Here is a 14,466-nt window from a genome sequence, read left to right as displayed (position 1 = left end):
TCCCATAAATATACAAGAGTGTATTTGAATAGGTATGGAGAATGCATGTGGATAAGTGAAATATGCAGGTTGTGGGGAAACATATAGGAGCTCAAGTATACGCTAAGCTACAGGGTTTTGGCCTTTTTTTCCATTTGTGGACTCCTAAAAAATTTCAAAAGGGGGTGTGGATCCCTTTGGAAATTTTGAACAGTTGAAGCACAAATCCCTTTGAATTCTAAGTGTGGGTATTCACATACTTCTGATTGATCAGTCATCTTTCACAGGCCTCTTAGACATAGTCTGTGAATCCCCAGGGGGTCTGTGGACCACAGATTGAAAACCACTGCTCTAAGCTATATCTAAGTGCAAGAGCTCCCAAGAAGCTATTGTGGCAGCTGGGAATTGCCACTGAACACCCATGTTCTTTTCTCTAGTCCTTATTGCTGATGTGTCTTCTATATATACCAACGGCTCTGAGGTAAGATGACACAGGCCACCACTGCACTGCTGGAGGATTCCTAATGCATGGATGCCTGAGTTGGCTGCTGTTGGAATTGTGCAAAGGAAACTCAATGAGGTGGGCTAGTTATTTGCTTGGCAAATAATGTTGGCTGTTGTTTTTCCTCCTTCAAACTATGCCAAATTGAATTAAGAACGTGTCCATTGAAAAACCTTTTTTTTTGTATGGAGAGACCACTACAAACTCGTTTTGCATAAAAGGGAGTTTTTACTACATTGCACCCAAGTATATTAAAATCCCAGTGTTTCCTTCTGCTAGTATGCTGTCCTTTCCACAGTTTATTCCAAGTGTGTGCATTTAAGTGTAAAATAAAGGAAGAAGCTGAAGATGAAAACTTTCTAGATATTTTCATAGATAATATACTGGAGAAACTGGTGTTACCACATTATGCTTTTAAACAATATTCAAGTAGCTTGGAAGCTGCCTAGTTACAATAGTACCTTTTCATTGGGTTTAACCATGACAGTGGTGATCAAAGGCAATTCTTGTGCTGCAAGCTGGAGGTCTTTGGTGGAAAGGGTCTGATGGTAAGGTGTTCTTAGGGAGACTTCCTTAGCTTTCAGAGTAGGGTCCTGGTCATTTGTTTACTCCAGTATTCACCTATTCAGCAAGACTCTTTCTGGGGCCACGCAGGTATGAATGGGTGTGTGCATGGGGAGAAAAGATGACTTGCTAGACATAGCATTGATGGTGCCAAGTCTGATTCTTAAGACTGAGTAGATGCATTTTAACCATGGTCTGTTTTTACTGTGGAATGGTACTACAGCTTTAAAATTGTGCAAGGGGACAAAGGGACAAGTCAGTCACTCTCAGAAAATGTAAACTGATGCAAGTGAAAGAATCTGAAGAAAACTTTACAAAATGGATCCTTTAATCAAGATTTAAGGACTCTTTAAAGGCATATTTCACTCATGTTGAATCACAGTGGAATTCCAGGACAAACATACAGTATCCACATTCTGAACAAAAGGGGTGACTAATATTGGCACATTTTGAAACATATACACTCTTTCTTCCATTCATAATAATGTGATTAGTTGATTCATATCATTCCATCCTCCTATACAATATTTGTGGAGAACCTGGCAACATGAAGCACAACCCAAGACCTGTAGAAAATTCATCAAGTTGCACACACCTAGTTTATTTATCAATGGATGCATTCTTGATTCTCTTAGCTCCTCATGGTGAGAGAACTGCAGAAGACAGCAGAGAGGTTTTGTCTCTCCTGGTGCTAAGAGGACAAAGCCTTTTGATTTGGATTTACCAAGAGATGCTGCTTTACATTCATGGAGGGCCTGCAGCTCATCTTGGTTATCACAGGATCATGGGAAAGTAGAGCTAGAAAAGACCTCATGAGGTCTAGTGCAGCTTCTTGCTTATGGCAGGATGATTCCCAATTAAACCATCCCAGCCAAATGTCTGTCCAGCTTGCTTCTGCAAATTTCTGAGAATGGAAATTTCTACAGGGAATGCTACTTCTCTAGGGAGCCTGTTCCAATGCTTGACCACCCACATAGTCAGAAAGTTCCTCCCAATCTTCAACCTAAACTTCCTCTGCTGCCATCTGAGGCTTTTGCTCCTATTCCTGTCCTCTATGGCCACAGAGAAAATTCAGTCTCTATTTTCTGTAGTTGCCCTTCACGTATTTGATGACTGCTATCAAATACCCCCTCAGTTTTCTGTTCTGCAGATAAAATAACCATGACAACCATGGTTCTTTTCAGCCTTTGGTGCATTCGGCAAAAGTCTTATTGACTTTTCTGGTGCAGGACGAGGCTTTTAATACATTTAAACTATTCTGTCTAAATTAACACACTGAAAGCTATTCCATTTTGAAAAGCAACAATATATTTGTAAGGTGTAAACAGGATACAAGTGTCTTGTGTATATGACAGGGACAGATGCATCCAATTACTGTAATTTCCAAGGCAGTGTTTGAAGTCTCAAATGTATTTCCGTTTATTAAAAAAAAGGTCTGTACAGAGTTCAAGTAAAAGGAGGGACAGCAAATTAAAGGGGGAGACAAGCTGCTGATGTTCTGAAAAAACACATTTAGTATCTATGGTAAGTCAGGGGGTCTTTCACATTGCTAATTGTTTTATCAGTTTTAATAGCAAATGGCAAGGCAAGATCAAGTGCTTTTGGTACCTAAGGTAACAGAAATCCAATATATGGGAGTGCTCCAAAGCAAACGACCAAGACAAGCTATAGACCTTCTGTGTTGGGCAAGATGCTTGACCATTTGTTCGGTAACATTCATGGTCATAATAAAGTTGACTTGTCTTCTTTTTTCCTATTGCACCGAGCTGGAGGAGACTTGATTTTTAAACCCTGATGACAATTCTAAATGGAAATGGGATCTTTGTATTTTAGATCAACAGGAATATTCCAGAACAGCCCTCTAATTTACTGAGCTGCTGCAGAGAGGTGGGTTAAAAAAAGTATGTATTTATTAATGATGTGTTAAAAAAATAAAATAGCAAATGGAGATAAATGTATTATCCAAAGGTATTTTGCACTCTGCAGAGTCTCCTCTCTGGATTTTCTCCTAGAGATGTTAGTAAATATGCACCACTTATTACAGATTGTCAATCAAGACAAATTAATGTGGAAGGAAAATGAAAACTCCCCATCTTTCACCACAATTGTTCTATTTAGATTTACTAATCCTGCTTTAAATTGACTGTGTTAATTAAGGTACTTAGCAGACAGTCTGAAGAGAAATGTCCTTTGCCCGTTCTTCTTGTGACTTCTTTCCATATCTAACTCATACTGTGGAGGAAAAACAGCAAGTGTACAGCTTCACGTGGGTAGTTTCTTCAGTTTCGAAATAGCAGCCCCTTTTTATAAGCAAACAGCCCAAGAGCAGCCATGGGTGTGAAAACTCCAACTAGCATCAGCAGTCCTGGTACAGATGGCAGGTTCCTCTCCCAAAAGGTAGTAGTGATTGGCAGGGCTGGGACATCCTGAGTGGGAGAAGAGTCATATTAGAGAAGAATCATAATACAGGGTCTTCATAAAGTCCTTGTGCACTTTTAAACTTTAATAACTTACATTGTGCACAAGGACTTTATGAAGACCCTGTATATTTATTATATATTATGTACCCCATTATACACATGGGAGAAGAGTCAATATATTACTCAAACTTGATCATGTCTATGCTGCTTCTTTGCTGAGCTCAGGACTGATGTTCAGAAACAAACCCAGTCTCCTTGTTCCTGTGTTGTGCACACCTAAACTTGCCAACTAGGCTGAGTAAATATCTCGACTGTGCTCAGTTGTGCGCTCAGGCTCTCCTGAGGTGTCAGTGCTGCTGGATTGTTGGATCTGGGCATGCACGGAGCTGGAATGTGTGGGAGGGGCTCACTTCTTCGTGGGATTTCCTGTGGGCCTTGCAGGGATGCAGTATAGACCTGATCTTCTTTTCTTCCTTTATGATTAGAATCCTACAGCCCTTTTTCTCTTGTAACATGGGGTTACACAGTATGCAAAAGGCTGCGAAAGGCTGAGAAACTGGGGATAACCAGTTGTGGAAAGAGGGAGGGAATGCAGTTTGGGATTCTGTAGGCCTTGGTTCATTTCTTGGCTTTTTCATGACTTCCAGAATGAGTTCAGGTTGTGAACTCACTCTCCCTGGATGCATCTACACGTTCACTAATGTGCAGTAGTTCTGCGCATTTAGTTTAGTACTTCCTTAATGAAATACTAGCTAAATGTGCAGAAACTAGAGTTACTGCACAGTAGTGCCAGCACATGTTTTTTTTTGTGACAGTTGCTGCACAGTAGCCTAATAACACTGTGTAGTAGCTTATTAGCACTATTTTTGACAGGCCTGCTACTGCTTAGTTTTACTAGGATACCGTGAGGTAAGCATCTCGTGCAGATGTGGCTCTATGTCTTATTTTGCAGTCTACCCAAGAAGAATGACAATACTTCACAGGAGAGTTGTGAAGATGAATGTGTTCACAATGTTTGGTCATAGAAGTTCACTGATATATCGGTTGCATATCATATTGGCACCAAAGACAGGAAAAGTAACATTATCAGCAATTGGCTTTTTATGGCCGATAATGTCACTGATAAATGCTGTGTGCATGCATGCAGCCACAGCATGCACATGGCCAGGAATGTGGCCTGGCAGCTTGGAGATTAGTGTCCTGCCCATAGTTCTGTGAGGGGGAAGGGGCATTGCAGGGGCAGGTAGAGGCCCCTACGGTGAGGGAGGGAGTGGGGCAGGGGCAGGCAATGCCCAGCCAGGGTGGTGATTGTGACCTCAGGGCCAAGAGTGGGATGGATCTGTGAGGCAGCTCGTCTAGGGGGTGCTGTGCAGGGTGCATGGCAGTGGTGGTGGCCCTGGAAGGAGTGGGCATGGGGGGAGCTATGGGGAATTTTGGGGTGGCCATAGACCCCCAAGCCTCCCTGCAGTGCCACCCCTGCTTGGGGCATGAGGGATCCTGAGGGAAAGGCAGCAGGGGTGGTGCTAGTGAGGGTTTGGGAAGCTATGGCCACCCCAAAATTCCTCATAACACCCCACATAGTAATCCCTCCCAGGGCCAGTGCCACCACGTGCAGCTGAGCCCAACCCACTCCTGCCTGCCCCGAGTGCAGCCCCAGCCCAGACACTGAGCTAGGAAGAGGGTGGCACAGCCCATGGCCCCCAGCCCACAGTAGGCAGCCCACCCTTGCCCCACGCACAAATCCTGGGGGGCACATGTTCCCCATGCCTCCCTCAGGGGTGCGCACAGCAGGGGTGTGCTCCCTCATGGGTGCGCATTCACTGCCTTAGCTGTGCAGCACCTGCCTAAGCCCCACTCCCTCCCTCACTGGGGGGCCCTCAATCTTCCCCCTCTCACACCCCTTCCCCACCCCAACAAACTTATCAGCAGGAGGCTGCTCTCCAAACTGCTTGGCTGCATTCCTGTAAATCAACTATCAGATCGGTATCAGCCAATAATCAGCCAAGAAAATTTTTATTGGTGCATCCCTATTTGGTCATCCAAAATTATTACAGGGATAAGCTCTATGGGCATGTCTACACATGCATTAATGCACCATTGATACTGCACATTAAGCTTAGTACCTCTAATATAAAGGTACTAACTAAATGTGCTGTAGCTGGCGCTTCTGCGTAGTAGTGAAGGTGTGGGGTCTTTTTGTGATGCGTACCGCGCAGTAGACTAATTTTACTGTGCATTAGCATGGCTTTTGATGTGACATGCTAATGTGCAGTAGAATTAGTTTACTGCCCAATAAGGTCTCATGTAGACGTGGCCTATGAGAACGTAATTAGGATTACAAGCAGCAATACTGGGTTTAGCTATTGATTTACAAATACATGCAAGAAAAAGCTTGCCTTTGACTCTGGTTCAGACTTCCAGATATCACTCTCTGAGATCTTTCCCATCTTGCACAGTATCTGGAAGGATAATATTTATACTATATGAGCAATGATGTTTTACTCAATAATCACAATTTAGAATATGAGGAAAATGAGAACCATATTTTTCCATAAGCTAGCATTAAGAACCACTTAAAATCTCTGAGAAGAATAGATATTATTAGCTGTAAGTGCCTTGCATCAGAAAATGTATGGTGATACATATGTTAATTATCAGCAAGGGAAGGAAAAAGGGCTGATTTTTGTTCTTCTTGCAAAATATGATGGCTCTACACCAAACTTTTGAGCATTTCTACAATGTTCTAAATATTTTTACTGACTCATTTCTCTCTCATGTAAGAGGCTAGATTTCACACAGGAATTCACACATGCTGCCACTTTGCCAGACAGTCACTGTAAGCTTCATCTCTCACCAGACACAGGTGAAAATATGCTATCCTACAAGAATCTTTTCTGTGGCCTGTCTGAGTAAGGCTGAATTAAGTTTAATGTTGTCTGTGACTCATGAGAAAGAAAATCTTTTAGATGCTGGTTAGATAGCACACCATCAGGATGAGGGATGTACATTTGTGGATCTGAAAGTACTTGATTAAGGAGTTCTTCCTTGGCCTTTTGAGGAGTTATAAAGTGCAGAGTATTGCTAAAGCAAAAGGCAACAAAAATAGCTGTAAAAGCAGTAGAAGTTTTCATGGATATAAGAGTACCTCTACCACAGACAAGTAAATGCTGCTGTAATTACCACTCTTAATACATACAGCAGGGTAGGGGTGTGATTTGAGTGAAGTGCAAGTAATTATAAAATCAGTGTGGCATCATATCAAATGGAATCTATTTCCCTGATTCTCCATTTTGCTTAAGTCCCTGTATACCACTTCTTTGGTGTTAACAGCCTGAATAGAGCAGGTATTTGTAATTTATACACACTGTAAGGTTCTTTCCGCCTCTTAGAGTGGTGTGAAGTGGCTTTTATGTTACTGCTGCCTGGCTCAAAGTATGCTGCTGGGTTTTTTTAAACAGACTTATGAGTTCCCCATTATGAGCTGATGAAGCTTGTCTCAATCTACTCTGTCAGTGATAGAAAAGGAGAAGGGAGTGATCAAAGGAAGGACAGTAGGCAGATTTCATGGGCCTGTGACAGGAAATAATAGCACATAACTAACATTTTATTATACATAACGAATATTATACTTGAAAACAGGATGCAACTGATTCTGATGCAAGTTACACTCATATATTGGAGGGCAGCTTTGGACTTGAGGCATTAAGTTTTAGACAAAGTATACTGCCCAGATTTGGATTTAACACTTCAACCGAGTGATATATTCTATAGCATTCTGGTTTCTATGACACTATAATTGCATTGCCTCACATCATTTAATAACAACATGCAGAATACATTTTAAAAAGCCTTCTCTCTCAAATTATCTTGGAATCCATCACCTTAATTCTATAAGTCCTCTTCCCCAGTTACAATACCTATTACACAGGATGACAGATACTGAAATCAAAACCTCTGTGGTTTGTCTGGTCTCATTTGGGCCCTTAACAGAGATGACCAAAGAAAACTGGCTTATAGTACCTCCTTTGCTGCTCTCTCTCCAGCCTGCACAGCTCCTTCCATGTACCCGCTCCACTGGGTAGCTGTCTCTGTGCCAGCAAAGTAGATCCTGCCAAATGACTCACGAATGATCCTTTAAAACAAATGCAAAATGTCAAAGGCTGTGTAATAGAAAGCTGACGATCCTTCTACAAGCCATTTACTGTGCTTGACACCACAGCCTATGCTTAATTTCTAAAGAATTCTTGCAGGGCTGGCATGGGAAAAGGAAAAAAGTACCTTGAGTTAGCATTTACTTGTTGCTATAATTTTAACATTACTTAAAACCCAAGTCAAAGAAAAATCCAAGGCACAAACAAATTAAGCTCCAAGATCCTCCCAAATCTAGTGACCCATAGAGTTTGGGTGGTTAAGGCATGTAAATTTCTATATTCAAAAGCACACAAGTATTATGGCTGGGTACCCTTGGCTCCCCAGCACAAATAACCAGATGGGTTAACTGGAGGTAGTTTCTGACAAAAGTCAGAAGCAGGGGTTCAGTTTATACCCCTGAAGCAGTAGCCAGATGCATGTAAACCAGTACATCCCCAAAGTAATATAAGTCTTGTCTTAGTGCTCAGAAAAGGATCATGCCAGAGAGCCTCAAAAATGCACTGTAGTTGAACGGGTATATTTTTCACTGTATGACTGCTTTTTCTGAAATGTTGCCATTACAAATGGTGGGCTGTCTGTAGTAATGGGTTGTTGACAACAACTTCTAGGTGCAGAAGAACTTTTCAGTTTGAATGTCAAAAGGGAAAAGATAGAAGCATCCGCATACAGAAGGGAGGGCTGGATCTCCTCCCTCGCTTCACTGCACAAAAACTCCATAAGCCGCTTGAACCAACAGAACCATAGGAATGGTGTTCCCTTTCCACACAGGCAAGTATCTATTTTATTGTGGCATGGATGGACCTTCCTCAACCACTTGAAATTGGCTCCTCTTAAGGCAGTCACCAGCCTCGCTGCTCACTAACAGCACTCATACTAATAAAACAGAGTTCCTGCATGTTCAGGGCATCTCCCAGCTGTCTGACACAGGACTAGGATATTGCATAGGTAACTAACAACTGGCTTGAGAAAAAAATGTTAATGGCAACCTACCGTGTCCTTGACAAGGATGTTTGATTTATTTGGCTGCCCCCCAGAAAGTTTTGGAAGGTATATCAGGTTCACCACAAGTTGGCTGATAACATAACCAGCCATTAATCACTAGTACCTAATCTATTCCATAAAGCAGTGGTTCCCAAACTCTGTTCTACAGATGTAAGGCCCCAGGTGCCTATATAGTGCTTCCAATTAAATTTTGAAATTTGATTATGAACCCATGAGGGTCCATGAGAAATGAGGGTTGATAAGGTTCAGTTAGTCGAGGTTGACAGGTGGTCCAAAATGTTTGAGAACACTGCCATAATGAGTACAACAATTTTCCTATAAATATAATTACATTTAATATACCTAATTACATGTCAATGCTTGTTGACTTTAACAGGGCCTGGACATCACTCTATGGTCTCTGTTCAGTACAGTACATATGGCAACAGTTACAAACAAGGAAGAATGAAAAGCAAAGTATTATTTTACGTACCTTCCATATTGAGTCATTATGCCTGGCGGGAAGTAGACTGTATAACAGCCACCTGAATACTGTTCTGCACTCCAGTTCTTCTCTTCATAATGCACTGGCTGCAACAGTGAATAAAACGTGAAATAAAGAAAACAGGCAGTGGCTAGAAAACTGGAAACAAATAAACATAGGTACTCCTTTAAGAACAGAAAAACCAGATTATGTTAAATGATAAAGGAACCACATGGGACCATGTAAGTACAACCCAGTATCACATAATGATTTACACTTCTCGAGCACTGACCTCCCATACAGTATTTAACTGTATTATCTTCCCCTTTCTAGTAGAGCATGAGATAAAGAACTCATTTCTTCCTGCACTATTTGGGATTCATTGGCTACAGTAGGAACTGTAAATCAGATGGCACAACCTAAATAATTTTGGGAGACTGATATTTAAATCTTGCCCTTGCTTCACCATCAAGTAGAAGTGGATAGCACTGCTACAGTATAAAGGCAAAAAAATACACCAGTATCTTACATGTAAAGCCTCTTCTGAACCCAGCACTTTGGCATACAGCTCACAGATTTTCCTTTTCCTACACGAAAATGCAAGCAGTAGTTAGAACACAAAGGAAAATGAAACTCAGCTATTTTAAAAATTACAAAGTTCCCCAATAAAAGCAACCTTTTTGGGTGAAAATGAACCTAAGTTCATGTTCATAAGCCAAATGTTCAGACATTAATGCCTAGGGGAGCAGCTAGCCAGTATATAGGCTTGCCTCCAGGGCAGATGGACTCACTCTGGCCCTGACTATGGAGGAGGGAGGAACTGTCCTGCAAGATATAGAAATCTAGGTCACAGGGAAAGGAGGACCTGTTAGGAGGGGAAAAGGACCCTCTCCCCTTTGTTGGTGAATGTCTGGAAAGGTTAAGATTTTGGTGCATGCTTGTTTTTGTTTACTCCATGGGGTTGTATTTCTGTTAAGAATTAGTTTACTTACCAGGAGGACCAGGAATGGCAGTAAGATAAGTGGTTTAGAGGACACTGGGCAGAGTGCCCCCAAGCATGCTGTGATCATTAACCTTGTAAGGGCCAGGGGCACCGAGAGGGATAGGGTAGGGAAGCTGGGCCAGAAGCAGCAGCCCAAGGCTAAAGGCTACAGCTGGACAAAAGTGGGCTAAAGCTGAGGGGGCTGAAGCCTAGACAAACTGCTTAGAGCCTGAGGTGCAGAAACTGTTGAGCCAGAAGGCTGTGAATGAGGACTGAACATACGAGGTATGGGTATGGCTATGGAGCAGTAGAGACCACAAATAAGGCTCCTAAGGCATGCCTGGTACTCTAAGGTACAGATAGGGCCAGTAGGGCCACGAATGGTGCTATAAGACAGGATAAATGCCAGCAGGGCACAGAATAGGTCTCTGGTAGCAGACAGAGTCTAAGAATACAAATAGGACTGAGGGTCTGAATAAGTAAATTAAGTCACGATAAGGGCAGCGCCAATAAGCAAGTCACTCCAGGACTCTGGGGAGCCTCCCACAGTAATATAACATGTTTGTCAAAGTATGGCAAGTGGAATAGCAAAGGGGTACACAGAGGAGCTGGAGTGGGGCAGATTTAGCATGGCTACTAGGGGGAGCCATGGCTGCTTTCAGCAGCCTGTCCTGTTACAGAGCTCCTGGCCAATGTGGGGCAAGGGGTGACATGTTTTGCCCAATAAAGCAGATCAGTTGTGGCAGGACACATGCCACAGCTGATCCACTTCAGTTTGGTGATGTTTGTTTCTACCTCAATAGAAATCTTCTACCACCTGGCCTCCACACAAAGTCCACCAAAGGTGAAGTATTTCTATGCTCTACACATTATCCTAATGGTATGGGTCTATGTGCAAGTGGCCAGAAGGGATATAGTGTAGAAACTCTGCAGTAGTCTGCAACTGCCCCGGTAGAAACAAAACAACCCCCCGACCTTTTCTGGAGGGCAAGAGGCTAGTGATAATGTGGAACAGCTGACAGTACTTGGCAACTTTACAAAGTTCGTAGAAGAGATTTGTTGGGACATGGACCTGTTTACCAAAAATTTTGTTTGGCCCCAGAAGTTTGCTGAGTCCTGGCATCTGTGGCTGCTGTGTGTGAACACAAAAGTGCCTTTGAAGCATCTTGAAGCAGAAGCTTTCATAAAATTAATATTTATAATTTGTAAATTCTTACCTCTCTTCCTTGCTAAGATGCACCAGCTTAAAGGCCTTTCTTGTAAGGATAAAACTAGAGAGAAAAAGTATCATAAAGATATTGTGCAGTGTCAATATTCAGACTGATTTTTCAAAGGACAGGAGTAGGGTGTGTACTTGTAGGGACTTTAAAATGAGAAAGGAATGAAACTAAAGCTTACGTAAAATATGTTTTATAACAACCAAAGAACAAAACTCCAGGCCCATTCCTATCAGTAATTGCTCTAAGATGTATTCAGCAAGAATCAAACTGATTTCTGGACTAGCGCCATTCTCTTTCATGGAGATACATGAAGGATGAATTTGGCTCCTACAATCTTTAATAAAGTCGCTCACATTAATATAGAGATGATCCCATGCTGATTTTGGTAGCAAGAAAAAAAATATTTCAATTCCTGCTTTCAACAGTAACTTGAGATGTACAGTAGGGGGTTTATTACTCTCAGATGGAGACATCTTTAACATTTTTGATCATGCCTGTGTTATAAAACTCAGTAGTTGTATAAGGTTTCTTCTCTATAGTGTTGCAAATGCAATTATATCATATAGCTATACAGCTTGTTTGGCAAATTCAACTTAGATTTAAATGGAAACATTTTTCAGGGATAGCTTTTTCATTGCTTATATTCCCTTAATTCAATCTCAACTTAATAGCCAGTAAACACTATTACATTTTTTTCCAGCTCCTTTTCCAAATTGCACCTCTAACACTTGGCAGGTTCTTCAGAATCCCAGATCTTTTACTGAACAGCTGCTCTCTGGGCTAATTACAAGCTGTTGTGAGGAAGAGTCCTTCATCTCTCTTCAGTGCAGTGCAGATTTAAGACAACCAATGACTTTTTGCTGACCATATTTTCAGGATTCAGCATGCTAGAAAATGAAGGCCCAGTATGTTCAGAGCTAAAGGCCTGGTAAATACAACTAAGGACGGTTTGATTTCTATGGTGACAGTTCAACAAAATACTTAAGTGTGTGCTTATCTTTAACTATTTGAGTAATCTCTCTGGACTTCCATGGAAGCAGTCAACGACCTCTTCCTAATTGCCTCTTATACACTGAACTATTCAGGGCTGATACTCCAGGGATGGTCCTCCAAGGCAGGGAGTACAGAGACTGGAAGGGCCTTTGTAGATACCGTCTCCCAGATGAAAGTTCCCTCTGAATACCGATGGCAGAGTACCATATTCTCTCCCCCAAAGAAAGATTGTTGCACACCTTGTTTTGGAAGGTACAATGAAGAAAAAAAGATTTTTCCAGAGTCATGGCTGACTGTAGGCTGGCTGGAGCAGGGATATCACTCACTCTCCTTGCAAACTCTGTAGCTGATGCTTTAACCCTGTCACAGCTGAATTGGCATCTTGAGCATCTTCCAAAATGGGGGTGATTATCACACACAGTATTCCACTTTCCCTATAATCCTTTATAGTTGTTTGAATAAAGCAAGGGCTCCTTACCCCATAATGGCAGGCACAGATCCATCAGGTTTAGTGTCATCTAAGGTTATTGAAATTGGAGCTTCTTCATCCTCAATGACCATGCTGCCACAGTAATCTGACAGGAGAAAAGAGATTGAGATGGCTGTCAGAGATTATAAATGCTGATCATTGTTCATCATAGCCCTTCAGTTGAGACAGAGTAATTGCATGCACAAATACAGACAGGGGAATGACTGGCTAGTCTGCAGTACTGCAGAGAAGGGCCTGGGGGTTACAGTGGAACATAAGCTGAATATGAGCCAACAATATGCTGTTTGTTGCAAAAAAAGTTAACAGTCAGTGTCAACAGGAGTGTCACCTGCAAATCATGGGAAGTGATTCTTTGGCTGTATTCAGCAGTGGTGAGGCCTCACCTGGAGTACTGTGTCCAGTTTTGAGCCTCACACTTCAAGAAGGATGTGGACAGTTTGGAAACAGCCCAGTGGAGAGCAACAAAATGGATTAAGGGCCTGGGAAGCACAATTTATGAGGAAAAGCTGAAGAACTAGGGTTCTTTAGTCTGGAGAAGAGAAGAATGGGAGGAGATTTTATAATAGTCTTAAAATATTTGAATGGCAATTATAGAAAGGATAGAAATGGGCTTTTCTCTGTGACCATAGAGGACAGAACTAGGAGCAATGTCCTCAAGCTGCAGCTAAGGAAATTTAGGTTGGAGATTAGGAGGAACTTTCTGACTATGAGGATGGTCAGGCATGGGAACAGACTACCTAGAGAAGTTGTAGAATCTTCATCTCTAGAAATTTTCAAGAGCAGGTTAGATAGATACTTGGCTGGGGTAGCTTAGCCATGGGTGATCCTGCTTGAAGCAGGGGGTGGACTAGGTTACCTCAAGAGGTCCCATCCAGGCCTACCTTCCTATTTCCTAATGAGAATTTAAAATGTAAATCCCCAGCATTTTTTCATTCACTGGTAATACCTAGAAACCTGGAACCATCTTTATAGCATTGTCTCTCTCTTTCTCAGTACCATTTTTGAAACTATGGGTGCCTATACAAGACCAGCGAGGCTGCTCCGATGTGCTGGAATTCCAGTGCGTTGGAGCAGACTCAATGTCTTAAATAAAAGTATGATTTTTTTAACTTCCCAAAGGAACAAAGGATATACAGTGAAGGGTAAAGCACACCCTGGGCAACCTCTGGCTTCTCACTCAATGCTTGTTTCCTTTTCTAGCATCTTGAAGGTTTAGGATCCCCTTTGACAATAGGCTCCAGGTTGGGAACAGAGAAGTAGCTTCGAGAAATAACACCTTGCATTAGTTCAAGGAGCTTTACCTTTGCCACTGTTTTACTGTCAGTTTTCCCCTTTACCCTACAGCTAAGAGTTGTAACCTGTGCCAGGTCCTTTGATTTAATTTCTGGCAGACAGGCAGGTTAATATCAAACATATAACCTGACAGGTATTTTATTTTTTAAAAAATCCATAATTCCCTTATTCTCCACAACATAACTTTTAGGTCAGTGAGACAATAAAATCTCAGGTTCTTCATTTTTCTAATTATTGATACCCACATACCCATCTTTCTCCAGAAGGCTTCCTTATAGTACACCATGCATTTGATGACAGAGCCCATAGGAAGACGTTGAATTAACTGGTTCCTCTTTGTTGGCAATTCTGGGTTGAAATGGATCTTTGTAGTCAGGCCAGGGGGAATAGCACTGATCACATACTT

The 14,466-nt window shown here is 42.0% G+C and overlaps 1 protein-coding gene across 1 annotated transcript in view; it reads right to left on the bottom strand.

Annotated features, from left to right (window-relative positions):
• Window positions 1-1,350: 1,350 nt before the first annotated feature.
• The window catches only part of LOC109302955 (amine oxidase [flavin-containing] A-like), a 71,194-nt gene continuing 58,078 nt past the window's right edge, over window positions 1,351-14,466 (bottom strand). The window contains exons 9-16 of the mRNA XM_019524926.1: window positions 14,310-14,463; window positions 12,756-12,852; window positions 11,282-11,335; window positions 9,612-9,669; window positions 9,092-9,189; window positions 7,486-7,597; window positions 5,862-5,924; window positions 1,351-3,471 (exon numbers count right to left, since the gene is read on the bottom strand). Of these exons, the coding sequence (XP_019380471.1) occupies window positions 3,325-3,471; window positions 5,862-5,924; window positions 7,486-7,597; window positions 9,092-9,189; window positions 9,612-9,669; window positions 11,282-11,335; window positions 12,756-12,852; window positions 14,310-14,463 (783 nt within the window). The 3' untranslated portion in view covers window positions 1,351-3,324. The remainder of the gene's footprint in view (window positions 3,472-5,861; window positions 5,925-7,485; window positions 7,598-9,091; window positions 9,190-9,611; window positions 9,670-11,281; window positions 11,336-12,755; window positions 12,853-14,309; window positions 14,464-14,466) is intronic.

This window comes from Gavialis gangeticus, unplaced genomic scaffold (assembly GCF_001723915.1).
Source record: "Gavialis gangeticus isolate Ggan-Ray unplaced genomic scaffold, GavGan_comp1, whole genome shotgun sequence".
Lineage (NCBI taxonomy): Eukaryota > Metazoa > Chordata > Crocodylia > Gavialidae > Gavialis > Gavialis gangeticus.
This window is presented reverse-complemented; position numbering and strand designations above follow the sequence as displayed.